Raw genomic sequence first — 22,821 nt, 5'->3', positions numbered from 1 at the left:
GTCAGACCTGCATAGTGAGTTGTCTGACATAGAAGACTGTATTGTAGGAATTCAAATTTACTGGACTCTGGCCTGAAAGCCTTGGATTTAAAACTGACATTGTTTTTCTCTTTTATTGAAATACTATAATGTCGTACTTTCATTCCAAAATCAATTATGTATATCTTTCTAAAATTCTAAGGTCAGTTATGCACATATTCCAGAATTAGATCTGCATGTCTAATCATCTGTCTGCATAACGTGTCATTAATATCTCAAGTCCTCTCGGTCCTTTGAGCGTCTAGCCTTTAATGGTCTGCCCTGGGTTGAAGTAGGAACGCGCCTCTCAGGTTTCTGATGCCATTCCCATTTATCATCTTTCACATGTAATTTTTGCCAAGTTTTCGTTTTCTCATTTTCTCTTCATTTCAAAATTTCCAGCCTGTTCCTATGCCATGATTAATCTCTTCATATGTTTTGTATTTATCAAATCAGTCGGTGAGTTAAACATCAGGTTTGGGATATGACCTATTGATGGTTGATATAAACTTTAATTCCCTCACTCCTGACCCTTGCGATAATGTTTGGCTTCGGTCTCAGAGTAGTTATTACTGATAATAACAATCCTGCTTGTCTTTGACAAAGCACTTCCACGTGATTTCATTTAACCCTCGCTGCAGACAAGACGAGGTTCTGGGTTCAGGTGATGAGTAAGCAGCAGGACTGGGAAAAGCGCCCAAGTCTCGATGCACCTAGTGCAAGGTTTTGTTTTTGTTTTTATTGACTACTGTGCCTTTTTCACAGAAAGTTTTGGGAAATTTGTGTCGATAAGAAATATCTGTGTCCCCTCCTAACTGGACAGTTTCCTAAGCCTTGCTCTCATTGCCCAGTGCTGGATGAAGGCTTTTGAGATCTATGCCATAAGTTAGGAGCAGGGCATGTTTTGTTAGTTCCTTAAAACGTCACTCCTGAAGAGTTCGAAGACAGCAACAGCATAGCCTGGCTGTCACCTACAAGTCCGCCTGAGTGAAGCTGGCCAGTTTGGGTTAAGTACACGCGATATCCCCTCAAATGCGTAGCAGTTCTTAGTCCTCTGATTTGTAAGTTTCCATGCCCAACAAGATAAGGTGCTGGGTTTCTGGTCAGATTCTCTTCTTAGTCAAAATAAAATGTTAACTAAAAATGACTATCGTTGGACTTGGAGCAGGGGAAACTAGCAGTCAGCTCCGACTTTGGCTGCATGGGTGTTTGTGCTTTGTCTTGGATGCAAGCATCCTAACAGGCTTTCTGCTGCAGAAATGCGAACTCTGCCTAAAATAATTTATTGTGAAGAGATCAGAATCACCGATTTTCCTTTCTCTTCTCTGAAGTTTGGGAGCCTCCGGTGGGGCCAGTGCTTGGGATCCCTACAGCGACCATTTCGCCATCGAGACCTGCAAGGAGACAGATATGCTGAACTACCTCATCGAGTGTTTTGACCGAGTTGGGATAGAGGAAAAAAAAGCACCAAAGGTACTAGGAAATAGATTCATTTAAAAGAACCCACAAAAAGAACACTGGTTCTTTGTTTGATAAATAATTGTTTTCACCTCCTACTCAGCCTTCATTCACTTATTCAATCAATAAAGTGGTTGTATGAAAACAGACTCACAAATATAGAGGACGATCTGGTGACTGCCAGAGGGGAGGGGCTTGAGGGACTGGGAGAAAGGGGTGAAGGGTTAAAGAAGTACGAGTTAGTAGTTGGGAGGTGGTCACGGGGATGGGGAGCACGGCACAGGGAACGCAATCAGCAGTAATGTAATGCCTAGGCGGAGAGCCAGAGGGGAAAAAGAGCAATCAGGGGGATCATTTCATAAACTATGTAAGTGTCTAACCAATGTACTGCATACTTGAAACTAATAAAAGATAAAATTTAAAAAATAACATAAAGTGGTTATCGAGCATGTACCACATGCCAGGCACTACGCTGGGATCCTGGGGTGTGAACAAAACAGATGAAGGTCCCTGCCCTCGTGGGACTCACACCCTAAGGAGAAGTGACAGGGCCCAGTGCCGTTGCCACCAGCAACTTACATGGCCCTGCTGATTTCTGATAGTCGGTCATAATCGTCGTCATAGGCAACATTTATGAAGCGCCTATGGACGCCGAACACCCACTAGGTCTGCAGTAGCGTGAGTCCCACGCTCATGCAGTTGGAGCAGTGTGGTCCAGTGTGACATAGGTGATGTTTCTTCCGTTTTGTGAATAAGCAAAGGAACCGCAGAGAGGCTAAGTCGTCACTAGAATCACATAAATAGCAAGTTGCAAAGTTGGGTTTAAACTTAGGAAGCTACACTTTTTCTCTTGTCACGTGCTGACCGACTTCATCATTTTCTCATCCTATTCCTATTTCGTTCTCTAGTTCTGGTTTTTCCTTAGACACTGATCTGGTCGTCTACCCGTTAGTTTCATATCTGTGAAGGGCCTGTGGGGGGTTTGTCACACTTAGCCCTAGCGACAGCAGGGAGAACAGGCACATCTTTGAGATTCCTGAGTGGCCGCCTCACGCCGCCTTCTGCGTCCCTAATGCAGCGCGCAGCAGAGGCGGTGCCCTGGGCCGGCACGGCGGCTCTAGTCTGCTCATCATGAAGAAGGGAAGAGAAAAGCATGCCGTTTTCCGGAGATTAACATCTTCTGACTCCTGTCAGTTTTCAGCAGTACGGGATTATTTTGTTTGCCATTGCGGCCCTAACCTCCACCTTTCTCTTCAGATGTGCAGCCAGCCAGCAGTCAGCCAGCTTCTGAGCAACATCCGCTCACAGTGCATATCCCATACTGCGTTGGTACTACAGGGTTCCCTCACACAGCCAAGGTGAGAAAACCGGCAGGTGCCTGACCTTAGCGGGGGAGGGGGGGACGGGGGATCCCGTCAGTCAGTGGGCGGCAGGCTGCCTAGCCACGTTGCCCCCGCTTAGAGACCTCACTTCCTCACCTGTAAGGTGAGAGTGGTTGACTGCATGATCTCTTGAGTTCCCTTTTCTTCTGTAAAGTACGATGCTGTGAAAATAAAACACTCGGGTGTGCTTTATTGGAATAGACCATTGTTAAAATACGTCAACATCAAGGCAGACATTTCTAATTTAGTTTAAAAGCATTTGCTTGAAGTCAGTGGAGGTTTTTGATAAAATGTGCAGACGATCATTTTCTATGTTTCGCACAGTTTCTGTTATTCAGTAATAAAGCATAGTGGTGGAATAGATAATTTTGGAATCATCCAAAGTACTACATTATTGTTTGTTTCCGACAATCCCATGAAAGTTTCAAGTTTAAAAAGAGAGTTTTTTTTTTTTTTTTTTTTAATGAAAAATATCTGAAGGAAAAATGCCAAGCTATGTCAAGGAAAAATGACAAAGTTACAACATGTATTCATTCTGGGTGTTCTTACATCATTTTCTATACCACAGCCATATATATTTTGAAGCTTGACAAAAAGAAGGAAAATGATGTACTAAAACTTATAAAATGTTCCATGGTTAAAATTACTAAGAGTTTTAAAAAGTTCTTAGCTGCTCCTAATCTCTTTTTTTAATTGGATGAAGCATAAACAAGAGACAAGAATGCTTCAAACTTTTAATGCTTTCTTTTTAAAGGGCTGTATGTAAGAGAAGAGTCATTCCTTAAAAAATTCTGTAATCTCATTTTTTAGACGCAAAGGGCGATCTTTTGCCTAAAAAGTATTGTGTGGAATATTCAGCAGATTTTAAGTTTGGCTTTTGACAGGACAGTTGCTGCTGATGTGACATCGCATATGTTCTGAGGTTATGCTGTCATGAGTTCACTCACTATAGTTGTTGACTCTCGTGGGTCCACAGGTCCATGCAGCAGCCGTCCTTCTTGGTGCCGTATATGCTGTGTAGGAATCTCCCGTATGGCTTCATTCAGGAACTGGTGAGAACTACTCACCAGGATGAAGAAGTGTTCAAGCAGGTAAGGGTTTGCGAGTTTGCTGTCCAAACATTTAGCTTAGAGCTTCTATGTCCAAACATTTAGCTTAGAGCTTCTATGCCAATTTCTAAATACACTGTATGTCGGAACCATTTGTTCTGGAATCTGAATATGTATTATTTGCCTAGATTCTTTTCTTAGGGATGTCAGATGGTCAGCTGCATCGTTCAAACCTTATGCCATTTCAGCTAACTAGTCAAGCATTGATTATTTTGAACAGGATTAAGTGTTTGGGAGATAAGAACAAGAAGGCCCTTTTCCTGATTTAATGTAGCTTTTAACACAGAAATACCGAGAGAGCGTAAGGTGTGCTGTGCATCTGCCAGATGAAGGGTGTTGAAGATTAGCTCTCTGAGTTTACGAAAAGGAGATGAATAAATTAACGACCAGATTAGCTCAGTGGCAGTCTGCACGCCTCATAGAATGCTTGTCTTCTTACCGCTACACTGGGAATGATGGCTCATATCTTCCTGATTACTTTGCTCATTAAGCATTCATTCATTTTTGTATCGTATTGTGTAAAGTCAAGTGAAAATGCATATATGCAATATTTAATAATGAAGCTTACGAATTTAAAAAAACCAAACCAAAAACTGTACATACGTGTCTGTCGCTGATTTTAGCTTGTATTAATGCAGTAGAATTATAATTAAATGTTCGCAAAAAAGTTCTCATGTAGTGTTTCCTTCTAACCAATAATTTTCCTTTTAAAATAATAAATACAACTTCCTGGTTATTGTTCTGTGATTAACGACCAAATTAGCTCAGTGGCAGTCTGATTAAGTTCCAAAGAATATAAACGGTTTCAACTGAAAATAAGCAGCATAGCTATTAAAAAAAAGAGAGAGAGCGCTTAATAAAAATAATAGATAATAAACTTAATCTTCCAGGTTTCTTCCACATTGAAATTTAGCATTCCATTTTGATAGCTGTTTGTGGCCTGTCTTGTAAAGTCAGCATTTACCATAGCAACTTGCACACAGCTGTTGCCCTTGATGAAAGGGTTTTTATGACATTTCTTTACAATTTTTATATGACCATTTCTTTTTTGTGTGACTAGAAAGAGTAACAGAAGCAGTAGGTATAATTGATGTGATTCCTTTTAATCTGCTTTTATACTAAATATTATTCGTAACTATTCATTTTAAGGCCTTTGAATTCTCAGGAATTATGTTTTCAAATCAGCAGTAAAAGCAGAATCCCGGAGTAAAAATCCCCGTGGGTGCTGGGTACTCTTGTCGGGAATTCATCAGCTGCTCATCTTCAGTGATGGCCTGGTTGACTTGTGGAAATATTTGAGGCAGCATAGTGAGCTTTTCTTCTCTAGGAAGATAAGTGAACTCTGATGAAAATAAATAACAGCCTTGGAAGGTTTGCGATGCACTCTATTATGTGTGTAATGTGCACTAACTAGAAAGCTTCTGTTCGAAAAGATGTGATTTCAGGAGCCGAGACGGAGTAGCTTCAACTGTATTATCAGCCCAGTGGTCAGCGGAAAGGGGCGTGTTATGCCTATTTTATTTCTAAAGAAACTTACACAGACGTTATGAAATGACCTCTTCGTTTTTATAAAATTGAGGTGACATTTACATGACAAAATTAACCATTTTTAAGTGTACGATTCAGTGGCATTTATTACATTCACATATCGTGCAGCCACCACAGACCTATTTCTTTTTAATCATAGAATTCGGATGCCTTTTTCTGCCACTTAGTCTTGAACACTGTTTGTCTTAACCGTGTGTGTTTTCTCAAGAGAAGGGTTGAGTAAAATGGAGTTGCTGAACTGAAAAGCGGCATTTTACCTTTTTGTCTTAAGAATGTGGCAAATTTGAATTATTAAATCTTTTGACTGAAATTTTTGTTTTCTTTTAATGTTTGAGATATTCACAGATAAATAAACAGAAATAAATAGTAGCTAGAATTTAGGATTGGAGAGGAATAGTTGCAGCATTTTTTTATCACTGCTGAGAGGTGTTTATTTAAAAACGAGAGAATCATTTAAAATATGTAAGTCACACAAATGGTATAGTATATGACTATTTGAAAAATATGCTTAGTAATATTTTGTCTGTTTATTATAAATTAAACTTTACTAGAGGATAAGCAACAGAGGGTAAAACTGTTAGAAAAAGTAAAGATGTTTTACTCTGTGGCATTCTTGGAAAAAATGCTTAGAGATTTTTCTAGATGACCAATTGTGAAATTTATTTTTGGTGATTCTGGAACTTCTGTTTGTTTTTTTCTTGACTGCAATGTAGGTGTTCCCCACCTCCTCACCTAGGCGTTACCTCCCATTTTCAGCTGGTTTGTGAAAGCAATTACTCCTACCTCAATTGTTTGAGTTACAGAAACTAGAGAAATCTCTTCCAGAGCTATGTTGGCATCGCAAGGTCCTCCAAGGCACTTTGTAACCCGGGTACCTTCTAGTGCTGCTTAAAGATGAAGATGCTCAGTACAGGGGGATGAAATTAGTAGGAAAAAGAAATTTTTGGGTTTTCTAGTGGTTTTATAAAGTACTCCCTTTTTCAACTTATTGGCATTCAGACTGTCAGCTGCTGCTTACAACTTTTTCTACTTTTTCTACTTTGTTATTAACGTTAAATCCCACCCAAACCTCTAAATGTGTCGACCAGTGAGGGCTTTGTGAAATTTGAAGGTGAATTGTGCTGAGCGAATCTCGCGTTGTGTTCATGGGCCCTGGTTTTAATGGTAAACTTGTAAAAGTAAATTTGAGTGCCCTTAGGCTCTGATGTCAGGTTATCGTGTTAATTACCACATATATGAGGTAAGACACGCCAATACAGGTTTTTTTTCAATTTCAACATTTACCAGCTTTTGCTCTACATAATTAAATGTAATGTAATAATAGTAATATCCATTATTGGTCTGTTTTTCTTGTTCTCTTCAAAGTAAACGGGAAAATGGAAAGAATTAGATGAAGGTGAGAAGGTAGCAACAAAGAATTTTTTAAGACTATTGATAGAGTTGAGAAAGTATTGGAACATTTAGTCCAGTTTCTTTACAGATTATAGGTGCTTGGTAATCAGAAACACATGTGTTGCTGAGAGGGACAGAATTTAGTTGACTAAGGACCCCTGAAGAGTCTGAGAGCACGCTCCAAATTTCTGAGTTTCTGTTGAATCACTGGGAGTCCTGCCAGAATTAGGGTTCACGAAATCCTGTGATTCTGGAGAATTCAGCTGCACTACTTTCTGTTCAACCGTGTCAAAGGACAAAGCTGCACTCTGTGGCTGGATTCTAGACTCCCTTATGTGCAAAACGGCGTTTCCTCGGGAAGGAGTGGGAATCGCCTGCACGTTCAGATTCAGCACTTGATAGGACATGCCTCTCGTTCTTAAATTTTCTTAAACTTACATTTCTGATTATGTTTTGTTTTGTTTTTCTTCTAGATCTTTATCCCCATTTTACAAGGCCTGGCTCTTGCTGCCAAAGAGTGCTCCCTCGATAGTGACTACTTTAAATACCCTCTCATGGTAAAACTTTGTTCTTTTTCTTTAACCCTTTCATTCAGTAAATGTTTTCATCTGGATTATTTTAACATACAATTTCTTTCAGGTCCATGAACACCCTTGTTTTCAGATTTAAAGCATGCAGTCATTATGTTGGCCATGCAGTGTTTGGTGTGCAGTGAGATGCATCAGTGGAGACAGTTAGCAGCCCAGTACCCACCCCACTCACTGTGTCCTAGGTGGGAGGCAGTGATGCAGTCATGGAAATGGGCATTGCCTTATCGTATAGCTTGTGAGAATGATAATTATTGGTGGTACCCTTCTGATTTCCTGGCAATTAGCATACCATATTTGGGATGGAATTTTGTTATTTAAAAAAAAAAAAAAAAGTATTACAAATGAAAATAAAAAGGCAGAGTTAGACCAAGTAATACAATTTTACCTTTATGAAGTGACTTTGTACAGAAAATCTGAGTGGTTCTCTCGTTCCTCTTCCCCGTTTCTTGAGGCTGTACACTTCCCTTCACGCTTTACTTGACCACAGAAAACACAGATCTGCTTAGCTCCTGAGGCACTTAGAGCAGGCGAGAATTGTGGACAGAATTTTTAGCTTAGATCTTCATCGAGGGCCCTACCTGCTCTGAAAACATTGGAACCAGAAGGACAATAAGAGGCTCTTCTCTTCTCTGAATTTGCCTCCTTGAAATTTTGAGAGAAAAATATTTCGATGTATTACTGAATATTTTTCATTCTAGAAATGTGAAGGGAAATATCAAAATAATAAATTCATTAACTCCATGTCACAGATACAACCTTGTGTAAATTGAGGGCTTGGTTAAATAGATATATATATTTTTTTTACTGTGGTTGTCCCTTTTACTCATTCTACTTGACATCATTCCACCTTATCATTAATTCACTACTTACTCGAGGACCTACTCTGTGCCAGACACTGGAGACACAGGAGGTGATTAGACAGGGTACCTCTCCGCAGGGTGCTCATTGTCTACCTCAAAAATCAAGGCCACAACAGTGCAGTCAGAAAATCACACTGTGACAGATGCTAACACAGAGGTGTACTCAAAGGGTGAGTTTCTCTCTTTTAAAAAATGAAAACTGAACTGAAAGGCTGAACGTTAAAGGTATGGAAATGAGAATTCTTATTTAGAAATAATTTTAAATGGATTTATGTCAGGGCTCTTGTCATTATCCACATTATTCAGGCTTCTAATAAAATTTAATAATCCTTATACCCTGTTCTTCCTGTAGCAGATAAAGGGAAGTAGAATAATCTGATTGAGTTCAGTGATGAAATATTTTACCGCACATTAATCATCACTGTATTATGTAAATATTCCTTCATGGGATTGTTGACTTTTCTGTGGCGGTTTGAATTAGCTTGATGTTTCAGTGAGGAGCCTTTAGTGTCAGATAGCAACAGAGTGTTCAGAAGACAAAGGCCTTCATTATGACAGACAATAGGTTTATTTTGTACCATTATTGATGCTTGTACAGCAGCGAGAGTGCCTTTCAGGAAAGGACAATAGTGAGAGGCAGGAAAAGGAAGACCAGGGGAGCCAAAATCAGAAACAGTGCCGATCGTCCTTTGGGTCAGTGGCGGACCCCAGCTTGGCCATACCTTGGGGTTGACTGGGGATCTTTTAAAAACACAGATGCCCAGTTCCCAGGCATTGTAATTTAATTCGTCAGGGGTGTGGCCTGGCGTGGGGACTGTCAGAGCTTCCCAGGCAGCCCTGATGTACGACAGAGTCTGGGAGCTCCTGCGCCGGGCCGTGAGAACGCCTCGTTCTCAGCGGCTCTCTGAGCCTTGGTGGCTTCTCCAGGAAGTGTCCGCGCGCTATGCCCAAACAACAGAGAAAATTAAACTCACTGTTAAAGTGGCGTTTGCCTGGATCGTCGTGGCCATGGTAGACTGTGCGCGTGTCCCCGAAAACGACTTTTCTTGATTCTCTGATGTGAGAAGGATCGGAGCTCCAAAGGACAATGGTGGAGCTCTCAAAAAAACCAGAGATCTTGAAACTAAGGAGTACTTTTACATATGTTCGAATTTGGTAGCTTATTAAATTGTAATTATTTATGGTCCTGTTTAGTGCTGGCAAGATTGCCCATCTAAAGTTTATGAAGCGTATCTTTTTGACATGGAAAGATGTTAAGTGAAAAACATCAGTTTTTATAAAAATATGCACCGTCATGTGTGTAGGTACAAAATATGTCTAGAAACCTGTTAACTACAATATATCAGTAGAGATTATCTCTTAGGGTAAAGTTTACGAGTGACTTGTTTCATTTTATATTTCTGTTTTATCTGAAATGTTTTATGGTGCGGTGTATTACTTATTAATCAGAAAACCAGCGAAGCTGTTAGCGTTTGGAGGGAATGCATATGTATTTATAGCAGCAATTAAAGCCACTCCTTGAAGTTACGCACGGCAGTTGGATGAAATACATTCAAATGACTCTTTCTGATCTGATTCCAAGGCTTTAGGTGAGCTCTGTGAAACCAAGTTCGGGAAGACACACCCCGTGTGCAATCTGGTAAGAGCCTCCCTGATGAGCTTGCACGTTTTCTCTGAGCATGTGACTCAGAAGATGTTCCTTAAGTAACGTTATCTGAAAAATGTCTCTTGGAGGACGTTCAGATGTAGATGCAGGTAATGTGTGGGTGGCTCTCAACTGTTAAATTGTCATATATGTTGTTTCTTTCGTGTATGAAGTTATTTACTTTCTTTTGTGAATGTTTTATAAGTATCGTACAGTTAAAATAACACGTCCTATGGGAAAAATTTACTCAACGTCATTTGGTAGTAGAAGAATAGCTCATTTGAACTCCATCAGAGGGTATTTTGAGACATAAAATTAAAAGCCCACCTTGTAAAATCGTTGAGGAGCTGGGGGGCTTTCCTCCATCTGAGATGAGAAGATACCGACGGGGTCTGACACATCTGTGAGCCTGTGTGTTGGATGTTGAGAGTCCGTCGAGCCGGTGACTCAGGACCAGCTGGACGGGTTGGCTGCTGAGAACGCTGTGCGTCGCAGCGTGCCTCACCTGCCGAGTCAGCTTGACTTGCCTCTGTTTCTGCCCAGGTTGCTTCCCTGCCGCTGTGGTTGCCTAAGTCCCTAAGCCCTGGCTCTGGGCGGGAGCTGCAGAGACTCTCCTACTTGGGGTCTTTCTTTAGCTTCTCGGTCTTTGCGGAAGATGATGTAAGTACGATGGCCACTTGCACTTTTCTGCTCTTATGTTCCGATTCCTTCCCAAACGTACATTAAACGTTGGTTGAATTTGTTTCCTCTCTTCTCAGGCTAAAGTGGTTGAAAAATATTTCTCAGGGCCTGCCATTACCCTGGAAAACACTCGCGTGGTTAGCCAGTCACTGCAGCATTACTTGGAGCTGGGAAGGGTAGGTGTCCAGAAAACACGAAGGGCGAATGAGAGAGAGCCTGTATCCAAATATCCTGTGTCTCGAATAGTGACCCCAGCAGAATACAGTATGCACCCTTGTTGTGGGGCATCCCTGGGGACCGCCCCCAGTTGGTGGCCATGTTTTCTCCCCAGCTTGCTCTTCGGCGTTTAAAATATGGGAGTGAGTGAGCACTGTTGGTTTGCGCGTACCCCTCAGGGACTCGCTTCTCCCCGATGTAAATTATATATCTTCGGTTCTGGAACTTAAAAGCAAAATTATAGGCTAGTTACAGCGTAATTAAGGTAATTTCGATCCCATCTTAGAAAGGAAATAATAAAGGCTATTTTATTGAAACCGTAACTCCTCCGTGTTCTGCTTTCATGCTAATTATCTTGGCCCCATTGGATGAGGACCTTTCTTCTGTTCCTCTCGTAGTCAAGTTCTCCTAAAAGAAGTGGACATGGGAGAGGAGAGCAATTGGGAAGGAAGCCAGCTGTTCTCGAAGTCAGAAAGGAATAATTTTTAAAATAAAGTTTTAATGTTTTTTCTTTTAAAATACATTTCAGCAAGAGCTTTTCAAGATTCTGCATAGTATTTTGTTGAATGGTGAGACCCGTGAGGCCGCTCTGGGTTACATGGCGGCTATCGTCAACGCCAACACGAAGAAGGCGCAGATGCAGGTAGGGTCCTGAAGGCTACTTTCATTTATTCGTTAAATTCATTCATCTGGCTCATATTTATTAAGACATTGTTGGGAAATGGACATACAGTGGTGAACAAGACAGACACGCTTCCTTTTGTGCAGCTTATGTTCTATAGGGTAAATGAGTAAACATACTAACATATTATTTCTGAAGTCATAGAGTTTAGGAAGCAAGGTACAGGACTGGAGGATAACTGTGGAGGTACCAGGAGAAGGTGCGGGGGTGATTTTTGGTCAAGTGGCAGAAAAGCCTCTCTAAGGAGGTGACATCTGATCGGAGACTTGACTGATAAGAAAGAGCCAGCCATTGCAAGGCTGGGAAAAGAGCTTTCTAGATACATGTGAGGCACCAAGGTGGGCGTGAACGAGCTTCAGGACAAGCCCGGCATGCGGCTTTTGTGGCTGGAGGATAGCGAGCAGGGAGGGGAGAGTGGCGGTCGTGGGCCGGAGGGGCAGCAGCAGACCCTGGAGACCAGGTACAAGGTCACAAGTGCACCAGTCCAAGTGAGGGAGGCAGGTGGCTCCGACTGCCGTGCTAGAATAGAAAAGGTACAGGGCCTCCTCCTCCTGTTACTACTAAGTAAGGAATGAATGATGTGGCATTTCTACTCAAGAAGAAATAAAGTTCAGAGGAGAGCGTGGACCTGGCCTTAGATGGCCTGGATGTCCAGTTGTGTTTCGACCGCCAGTGGGACCTTGGGCAGTGACTGCTCTGGGCCTCCATTTCCTCACTGCCCTCTGGGATAATAGTCGCTCAGGTGGGGATTCAGTACATGTAAAGCTGTTGGAACAGCGCCTGTTCCGTAGTGAACCCTCAGCCGATGTGAACTGTCATTCTCTTGATCGTCAAATGATCAGGGCACGATGTCAGCCAGAGAAACTTATCCAGGGGTAACAGCGAGACCAGTTCCCACGCTCTTGCGGGGAAGTGCAGAAGAGAAAGGGGCGCTGTTTATTGTTTCTGCTTGCTGATTTTGAGGGTCTGAGGCAAATCACTTAAATTCTCTGAGCCTTGGTTTCCTCCTCTGGAAAATGTGAGTAACAGCACCACTGACTGTAAGGGCCGTTGTGAAGATTCAGCGAGAGAATGCACAAAATGCTTCGCACGTGATTGACACTCAACAGATAGCACCTGCGGATGTGGCAGTGACGGTGCTGACGATACACGTGTCCTCATTGACTTTAGGATGAAAGTTCGGTCTCCTTTCTTCTAAAGTTGTGCCAAATTTTTATTCACATCATTATTTTAAATACTTCCTTTCATATTTCACAGACAGATGATAGATTGGTATCTACAGATGGATTTATGCTGAATTTTCTTTGGGTGCTGCAGCAGCTAAGTACAAAGATCAAGTTAGAGACGGTTGATCCCACGTATATATTCCACCCAAGGTGTCGGATCACTCTTCCCAACGATGAGACCAGAGTAAACGCAACGATGGAGGACGTGAACGACTGGCTGACTGAACTTTGTGAGTAATGTGTTCATTTTCAGGTCATTAAAATGCTGCCCTTCTATATGTTTTTAGTTAAGAAAGAACAAATATACGTCCCATAGCAGATACAGTGGACTCAGCATCACCCTGAAGTTTGGGTTTCACAGCAACCACAGCGTCCCTGTCTGTCACCTCCCTGCCCCCCGCCCCTTGCTCCCTCTGGCCCTCGCTCCTGTCCTCAGTCTTCAGGGCCAGTTTTCACGGACTCCCCTCTCCCTACAGCTGCCACATCAGACTCCAGGACTTCTTTACATCCCCGAGGTTTGCTCTGAGGGACAGCAGCAGAGGGCGGATGTCTAAGGACCTGATGGCTTGTCTTGCTCAGCAGTCAACAGTACTGAGATGTATGAGTCATGGCCTTTTTTTTATGGCTAGATTTCACTGGCCAGTACAAAGCCATTTTGAGTCATGGCACATTTTAACCAAAACATAGGCAACATGATAACCTCAAGATTTTAGTGTGCCTTTTATTTTGACCTTTCCTTGCATTCGGTAGGGAATTTTCTGTCTGTAGGCTCGTGGAATTATCAGGAAATGAGCTTCAATAAATATCTTGATAGCAACTCTGCTGTCTTCTAGTTAAATATGAGAGGCCAAGGTTCCAAAATGTGTCACACTCACCTGGCCTGTGAGGCAAGTCACATTGCCGCCCAAGGCCGCCTTCTGCTCCACCCCATGGCCCAATCTGAGGTCTTCCTTCCAGATGTTTACTGATTTGGTTTCAGTTTCTCATATTTGTCAATAGCAAAGGAAGTAATCTAATTCTTTATGAAATGTCTGTTTCACTCAGGAGACCCGATTTCAGATAAACCAGGCAGAATTAGGATTTGGGCTCTTGGGGTCAGGGCCAGGGTTGAGGGAGTAATAGGGCTGTGGATAAGGTCAAGGGGACTTCTCTGGAGAGACTTCTCTCCAGACAGGCTGGAGCTGAGGGCGCCCCTCTCTGAGGAAGGCCCCTTCCAGAGAGAGGGTGTGCGGGAGGGAGGAGGAAGAGGAGCCCACGCTGCTGGACCCCAGCCGCTTTCCTTGCTAAAAGTGACACGACCTGAGAAGCAAGAGGGAGAGCATGCAGAGGAGTAAGGCTGGAGGAGCTGGAAGAGGAGGAAAGATAACAGGCGAAGGAGGGTGTGGAAGCTCGTGACAGATAAATATGTCTGAGAGACCCGTTCAGGAAGACGGAAGAGTAGAAAGGCGAGAGAAATGGGCACCATATTTTATTTATGTTGCAGAAACTCAAAAATCATGATACCGGGTTTGAAAATGTTTCCTAAGTGGGGGAAAAAAATGACTTTCTGCTTTTCCATTTTTTTGTTTAGGTCCAGACCTCAGTGGGCCACGTCCAGCTTACGTGGACAGGTGGTTCCCAGCCGCCCCAGTTAAGAAGTTAGAGTTTATAGAAGGAAAATTATTTTGTTTGGATGCTAGTGATTCCTCACAAATTGTTGTTATCTCTCCAGAAAATGTATTTATGAGCTACAGATATGATAGGCAAGAAAAATTAATACAGTAAAGAAGTTCTTATTTGAATTAGCCAAAATCAAATTGATATGTAGAGGAAATAGAAGGAAATATACTATTTATATATGTAATAAAAATGATAGCAGCAACTTAGTTACTATATAGAGTTTATACATGCCAGTTAAAAATCTCATGAAACGTTTTATAAATCTTCATGAATTGGTAGTATTAAAATATGAACATTTTGAAGGTGTTAGAATTATTGAGTTTTTTTCTCTATGTTATAAAACATTTAATGACAGACACCAAAACCCTATGGCATTTATTTTTTTTAATATTATAAAATTATTCGTGGAATAGGATAGAGATTTCATGCTTACCTGGCAGTGGCTGCATATGATCAAATCTGCACATTCCAAAAAAATATTTAAACCGTCATAAGAACTAAGTACCTATTAACAGTAAAGTCAGTATTTGATTAATGTCATTTAAATGAGTCACTACTGGTATAATCCTGGAATAATACCTCATAGACTAATAAATTCAGAAGAATCAAAGGGTTAAACATTTTTCTAAAAGCCAAACAGGAGAAATTTATAAATTAAGAAATGAAACTTATCATCAGAGACAATGTGTATATCTCCTAATATATAAACACACTCTTTATACAACAAGAAAAAATAAATATGTAAAATAAAAGAATGGGGGGAAATGTGTCACATAATTGATAAAATCATACCATTCAAAATATAGAACTGTTGTAAATATGTAAGGCCAAACTGTTCTGCCAGAAGACAATTTTTCTTTTGTTTGGGACAAATGTAAGCAGTATATATCATAGGAAATAAAATATACTTGTAGGAAAAAATACATATACAAATTGAAGAAGCTCAAGTTACCATTATAGTATATAAACTATACTATACAAACTTACATTTTGTCTTATCAGATAATTTATGGTTATCTGAAAACAAAGCAATAAAATGGAATATAAGTTTGTATAGAAATAGATGGCATTAAATCAATTTATTTGGTCTACCTGAAGTGAATTCTGGGGATTCATAACAATAATTGTAAAACCATCATTCTCAGTAATTCCACTTGCCAGAATATACGCAAAGCTGGGGGACTGAGGGAGTAATTTTTTGTACAGAGATCCTCCTAGCACTGTTTTTAATAGAAAAAAATTAGAAACAACAAATATGCCCACCAGTAGGGAAATGACTGGAATCTGTAGCTTATTGACATAATCTAATACCATTTTGAGATTTAAAATGATGTTTGTGACCTGTATTAAATAATGGAGATGGTCATATAAAATACATCAAGAAGATACATCAGAAAAGATCATTGGTGTACATCTGTGTAAATATTTAATCAGATGGGGGAGAATACTTGGTCGTTAAATGGAAATCACAAGAATTCTGTTTTTCTTACAACAGTACTTAAGTCTGTAATTTTTTGAAAGTGTCCCTAAACTTCTTGAAAATTCAGGTGTAATTTTGTCTTCTGGGTTGTGCTTTTTTCTCTGATTTTGTTCTGTAATCGATTTTATTCAGGGGGTTATGTTGTTTTTTCTAGATGGAGATCAGCCTCCCTTTTCTGAGCCGAAATTCCCTACGGAATGCTTCTTTCTCACCCTGCACGCCCACCACCTCTCGATTCTGCCCAGCTGCCGACGCTATATCCGCAGACTCCGGGCTATCCGGGAGCTCAATCGGTACGTGCGTGGTGCCGTGTCCTGAGGCTGTGACTGGTAGATTTGAATGGCAGGTGGGTGCATATGCTGCAGAGCACCATCTGCCTCCACGGCCACATCCGTGTCCCTCAGCTGACCAGACGTCTGCACGGTTACATGACCCAGGCTTGGTTCCTTAGAGTTTTCAGCCCTCGGTACGTGGCTGCTACAGATTTTCATTAACTTTTTCTACTGGGCACGGTTCCAGACATACCCTGGACTGTGCAAGGGTAACTCTGGTTTCCCCTGATAAACAAGACCATTTTCTCCTGCCAACATGTAATTCAGTGTTTTTTGCATGTTGTCCTGTTGCATAAGGAGTCCAAAATGGCCAGAGTAGCCTCAACTTCTAATTCACTAGTGCCATTGTTGTTTTTCATTAGTTAAGCACCTCCACACAAACAAAAGTCACAGGGACAGGAAGCAAACATTTTTTGAACAGGTCGCTGGACTAGTAATAGGATGGCCACTTGCACCTTTTGTTCCAGGACTGGTGTAGTCTGGCTGGGATGGAAAGCGTATCCTATCTGTGTCTGTAACTTTTTGGCTATATCTGCCTTGCTAAAATCACTTATTAATTCTAAATGTTACTGTGTGGATTCCTCAAGATTTTCTTTCTACACATAATCATGTTTGTATATGATGACAATTTTCTTTTTCTCATACTTTTTTTTTCTTGCCTTAGTACTCTGGCTATAATTTTTACTACAATCTTGAATAGAAATAACCTTCTTGAAATTTCTCTTTTATTCCAGTTAATGGAGGAAAGTTTTTTGTTTGTTTGTTTGTTTTGTTTTATATATCCTCTTATCAGATTAAGGAAATTCCCTTTCATTTCTAGTTTTCTAAAAGTTTTTTATTCTTATCTGGAGTTGAATTTCATTAAATGCTTTTTTCATTTCTATCAAGGAAATGATTTTTTTTTCATCTTTATTCTTTTAACGTGATTGATATCAAACCAGTCTTCCATTCTTGGTATAAACTCGACTTTTATATTATTGCTTTTATATCTCATTGAGTATTCAATTTGCTAATATTCTGTTGAGGATTTTTGAGTCTATGTTCAGAAGAAAGACTGACCTATAATTTTCATTTTTTGTTAAGTCCTTCTCGGATTTTGATACCAACATTATGCTTGCCGTACAGAATGAGTTGGGAAGTCTTTCTTCTTTTTATATTTTTGGATAAGTTTATTGTGTAAAAATTATATTTATTTATTCCTTAAATGTTTGGAAATATTCGTCAATGAATATTTGTCGATGCGCTTAGAGTTTTCTATGTGGGAAGGTTTTTAATTATGTATGTAATTACATATTCAATTAATAGATATAGGACTTTGGATTTTCTTTTTCACCTTATGTCAGTTTTCCAATGACATCTAAAGTTTCAAAATTTTTTGGCATTAAGTTGTTCATAATACTGTCTGAATCATTTTAATGTCTGTAGGATCTTTATTATTCCTCCTACTTTTTTTAAATTTAATTTGCTTTTTGTTGATGTTTCTATTACCTGTTAAGATTGATACTTAAATCATTCATTTTCAGCCCATTCTTACATATGCACTTAAGGCTGTTTAGTTTCCCTCTCGGCATGGCTTTAGCTGCACCCCTCATTTTTGGTACGTCATTTTTAAAAATTGAGATATAATTGACATATAACATTATATTAATTTCAGGTGTACAATGTAACGATTAGGTATTTGTATATATTGAAAAATGATCACCATAATAAGTCTAGTTAACATCTGTCACTATACATAGATACAATTTCTTTTTTCTTATGATGAGAACTTTTCAGATCTACTCTTAGCAACTTTTAAATATGCAGTGCAGTGTTATTAACTATAGGCACCATGCTGTCTATTACATCCCCATGACTTATTTATTTTGTAACTGGAAATTTGTACCTTCACCCTTTTCACCCACCCTTCAACCCCCACCCTCTACCTCTGGCAGTCACCAATCTGTTCTCTGTATCTGTGAGCTCAGTTTTTGTTTTTTGTTTTTTGTATTTTTAAGATTCTACGTCTAATGAGATTATATGGTATTCGTCTTTCTGTGTCTGACTTATTTCACTTAGCATAGTACCCTCATGGTCCATCCATATTGTTGCAGATGACAAGATTTCATTCTTTTTTATGACTGAATAATATTCCTATGTGTGTGTCATATTTATTTATTGTTATAGCTGTTGGTGGACCCTTAGGTTGTTTCCATGTCTTTGCTGTTGTAAATAATGCTGCAGTGAACACATGGGTGCATTTAACTTTTCAAATTAGAGCTTTGTTTTCTTCAGATAAATACCCAGAAGTGGAATTGCTAAATCATATGATAGTTCTAATTTTGAATTTTTGAGGCACCTCCATACTGTTTCCATAGTGACTGTACCACTCCACATTTCCAGCAACAAGGCACAAGGGTCCCTTTTCTCCACATCTTCACCAGTACTTGTTATTTCTTGTCTTTTTGATAATAGCCATTTGAACAGGTGCGAGGTGGTTTCGATTTGCATTTCCCTGATCGTTAGTGATGTTGAGCACCTTTCGGTATGCCATATTTTATTGTTCAGTTCAAGGTATTTTCTAATTTGTATTACTGTTTGACCTATGGGTTATATAAAGACGTTGTTTAAATTCCAGATTCTTGGGGAATTTGTCCATTTACCTTTTGTTATTGATTTTTAGCCAAATTTCACGTGATCAGAAGACATAGGCTGATTTGTGTCCATTGAACCTTCTTGAGATTTGCCTTATGGACTAGCATTTCTATTAGAAAATATTCCACATAGGCCAAAAGAATGCGCTTTCTGTGTTTATTGCAGTGTTTCGTATATGTCAGTTAAGTCAAGTTTGTTCATTTTCTGTTGGAATTTTCCTTATAGCTGCTGATTTTATCAGCTTATAATGTCAGTTATTGAGAGAGGCTTATAAAAATTTCAGACTGCGACTGGGTTTGTCTGTTTCTTCATCCTGGAGTGGCTGCCGTCCTGGATCTCATCACTACCACTGGCTTAGGAGACTGCATTTCTGTGGCACCGTCTGCCACCATCAATCTCAGCCTACAATGGGCGGTCACTGTTGTGCTTTTCAGAATTGTTGGTGTTCCCCTTACGTGTGCATTTTTCAGTGTGGCGCTACAAGAAGTACCCTCTAGGACGTAGTCGAGCCGTGTGTGTTTAGGAGGGTGGTTATCTGCACTAGTCCTGTATGGTAAATCTAGGTTAATATTCCCAGCTTCTTACGTTTCGGACTCCTTCCTCTGAATTAATTATGTCAAGGAATTCCTGACAACTCAACTTCATTTGGCATAGGTCGCTGTCAGTTCCAAGTTTCAGATGGCTTGGTGCGCAATTAGAACCCCTCCCAGCTACTCAGGACAGTGTTGATGCAGAATCTCTGGTAGGTGTAATCATGTCAGTGACTCGAGCCCTGCATAGAAGCGTGTTAGAATGTTCCTCCCTTGCTGATCAAGCATCTGAGAATCCATTCCCACACATACTCCCACATTCTGTCACTACATATGTGGTAGGTAGAATAGCAGTGTCTCAAAGATGTTCATGTCCTAGTCCCCAGGACCTGTGAATATGTGACCTTATGTAGTAAAAGAGAGTTTGCAGCTGTGACAATCTCGAGATGGGGAGATTTTCCTGGATTATCTGGGTGGATCCAGTTTTTAGAAGAGGGAGGCCAGAAGGTCAGATCCTCCTTCCAGACTCAAGGGAAGACTCTCTTTCCTTGCCATTTCTGGCTTCTAGACACCGCCACCTACATTCCTGGGTCATCACCCCCTTCCTCCATTTTCAAAACCAACAGCATAGCATCTCCAGCTCTCTCTCCAACCTCTGCTTCAGTTGTCACATCTTCTTATACCCTGGTTCCCTCCTATCAGGACCCAGTGATGACATTGGGCCCACCCAGGCAATCCGGGATAATCTCCCCATCTTGAGGTTCATACACTTAATCCCATCTGTAAAGTCCCTGTTGCCATGTACGGTAACAAACATATTCATAGGTTCTGGGGATTAGGGAGTGACATCTGACATCTTGGTGGGGGGACATTATTCTGTCTGCCACAGTTATGTTCCAGTTACAGACAAAAGAATCCAGTTTATCTGGGATAAACAGAAAGAGTATTATTAAAGGTTACTGTTCATTTTATTGCATCATTGGATTGGCTGGAAAAAGGTTCTCCTCTGAACCCGGCTTCGGAAGCTGCGTCAGAGTTCAGCCTGGCAATAGAGCCATTGCCACCACTTCAGGCAAAAGCCCTTTACCACTGTGCTTCCAGAAGAACCATGTGGCTGCCAGTTCACAGTATTCACCTCTGCCTTCAGTGAGGGTTCGCCTCTTGGTGGACTAGGTCATGCGCAGAAATACTGGCAGCAAGGGAGTCTGGGAAACGTAGTTTCTTAAAAAATGATCACCTTCTTGTTTTCTACACAATGTCTTGATAGAAGGGGGTCGAAATTGTTGTAAGTGAGCCAGTCTTTAAAACATGCAGCATGTTACGTGATCAGAGAAGACTACCTGGCAGACACCCGAAGGAAGGAAATCTCGGAGAAGAACCCTCCAAACAAAGGGAAAGATTGTCGAAGAAGAGAAGGAAATGCCGTTAGTAAAGTAGCCTTCGTTTTGGGTAATCGAGTCGGCATAGTAACCTTGAATTGTCATGAGACTTCTTTTTCTCCCTCCCAGAAAAACAAGAGTACAATGTATTTCCTTCCAAAAGAGCTTACTGTAGTTCATCAAATCTAAAGTGCCATCAATTTTAAGACATCATTTTGGGACCAATAGGAAAGAAAAACCATAACAGTTAAACCATGGTTGTAAGACATGCTCAGATTTTAGAAATGCTAAAATGGAGTGGGAATACATGTCTGGGAATCAATGAAATGGTCAAGATGAATAAATAAGATGGATGATGGATCTGTGTATTTTCTTTCATTTGACTGTTATTCTTTGATTTCAGGACCGTGGAAGATTTGAAAAATAATGAAAGCCAGTGGAAAGACTCCCCGCTGGCAACTAGACACCGCGAAATGCTCAAGCGCTGCAAGACTCAGCTGAAGGTTTGCATCGCTAGTTGGGATAATCAGAGCAGCCTCATGGCCGTAATTTCCCACCCGAATTTGCACCTTGAGTGAGCAGTTTCACGTCCTTATTTTTTCTTCATTATTTTTTTCTCCCAGGATAAAATGATACATTTAAAAAGTTATTGATCCTTTGCATGTGCCTATACATAATATTTAAGTCTCAGGATAAAATATGCATCTTCTATGCCATTCACATGATGAATTCTTCATGGGTTTTGTCATGCTCAGTTTATCATCGCCTCCCTTCCCCTACTTTGTTGTGCAAGATTCTCCCCATCTGCTACTCCCCCAACTCTGCACCCCAAAACACACTCCAGTATATCCAGCCACGCCTTCCCAAAGCGGATTTGTGGTGGTAGGAAGATCTCTTTCCTCTGCACCTCATTCTTCATTTTCAATTGAAAAGGATCCATCAACACAGAACCTAACTTTAGACGGGAAGATATCTGCTTATGAGGCATGGCTAAAAAAATGCTGGCCGAGTTTCTACCAGGGAAGCACAGATAGCAAATTTATGCATTTTTCTTATGTTTATCTTCACATTAGAAAGCTGGGTGTCAGCTGGCTTTGCTTTCTGTTGATTGTTAGGATGATATGTGGAACTTTCACCTGACTTAGATTTCTGGCACCACCTGAGGTTTCAGTTCTGTTTGCTAATACACTAGACCTCTTCAAGATGCAGAATGAACCAGGGGCCCCGATCTGGGGTCTGTAGGCCCCTAAACACACTGCAGATAATGTTTCACAGACTCTCTAACCCGTTTAAGTTTATGTGTCAGTGTGTGCGCGTGTTTTAATTCTCACAGCGATCCTCTGGGGTGGGCGTGATAGCATTTTGCCCAAGGGCGGCTCATAAGTAGTGACCTGGAATTTTCAGATGTGGATTTGTGTGGTTTCTTCCCACTAACCATCCCTGGCACCCAAATTGCCTCCTCGTCAACCCCCTCCCCAGCCCAGTTATTCAGATGTGACCGTAATTACCTACCTTTTTTGAGCACTCACTTACGTGCTGGGCGCGTGCCCAGGGGTCTACGTGGCATCCCCTTTCTGTAGAACAGCATCCTAAGCTGGTCAGGGATGAAGGTCTCGGAGCCCTAGAACCCGACTTCCCTTCTCCTGGCTGGGTCTCTGCCCATCACGCTACCGGCACGCCGCCAGCAGCTAATCCCTTCTTCCACAGAAACTGGTACGGTGCAAGGCCTGTGCCGACGCTGGCTTACTCGACGAGAGCTTCCTGAGAAGGTGCCTGAATTTCTATGGCCTCCTCATTCAGCTGCTGCTCCGCATCCTGGATGCCGCCTACCCCGAGTGAGTGCTCTGCCGCTTGGCCTCCCTTCTGCTTGTCCAGGCTCTGCCGTCCGCGTTGTTCGTCAAAGGCCGCAGATAAAACCCAGACCCTTACTTTACCAGGAATCCATTTTGTAATTTCCAGAGTGTACTTATCTACACTGTGAAATTAATAATATTAATGAC

At 41.0% G+C, this 22,821-nt stretch overlaps 1 protein-coding gene across 3 annotated transcripts in view; it reads left to right on the top strand.

The window, feature by feature from the left end:
- Nucleotides 1–22,821, top strand: part of UBE4B (ubiquitination factor E4B) — a 108,490-nt gene that overhangs the window by 61,838 nt on the left and 23,831 nt on the right. For all 3 annotated transcript variants that reach the window (XM_039842272.1, XM_039842274.1, XM_039842273.1), the window contains 12 exons: nucleotides 1,350–1,491; nucleotides 2,734–2,834; nucleotides 3,835–3,949; nucleotides 7,381–7,464; nucleotides 9,940–9,996; nucleotides 10,546–10,662; nucleotides 10,761–10,859; nucleotides 11,429–11,542; nucleotides 12,839–13,037; nucleotides 16,101–16,239; nucleotides 21,225–21,324; nucleotides 22,529–22,656. In XM_039842272.1, the coding sequence (XP_039698206.1) occupies nucleotides 1,350–1,491; nucleotides 2,734–2,834; nucleotides 3,835–3,949; nucleotides 7,381–7,464; nucleotides 9,940–9,996; nucleotides 10,546–10,662; nucleotides 10,761–10,859; nucleotides 11,429–11,542; nucleotides 12,839–13,037; nucleotides 16,101–16,239; nucleotides 21,225–21,324; nucleotides 22,529–22,656 (1,395 nt within the window). The remainder of the gene's footprint in view (nucleotides 1–1,349; nucleotides 1,492–2,733; nucleotides 2,835–3,834; nucleotides 3,950–7,380; nucleotides 7,465–9,939; nucleotides 9,997–10,545; nucleotides 10,663–10,760; nucleotides 10,860–11,428; nucleotides 11,543–12,838; nucleotides 13,038–16,100; nucleotides 16,240–21,224; nucleotides 21,325–22,528; nucleotides 22,657–22,821) is intronic.

Source organism: Pteropus medius, unplaced genomic scaffold, assembly GCF_902729225.1.
Source record: "Pteropus medius unplaced genomic scaffold, Ma_sr-lr_union100, whole genome shotgun sequence".
NCBI lineage: Eukaryota > Metazoa > Chordata > Mammalia > Chiroptera > Pteropodidae > Pteropus > Pteropus medius.
The sequence above is the reverse complement of the archived record's forward strand: the minus strand, read 5'-3'. Positions and strand labels throughout refer to the sequence as shown.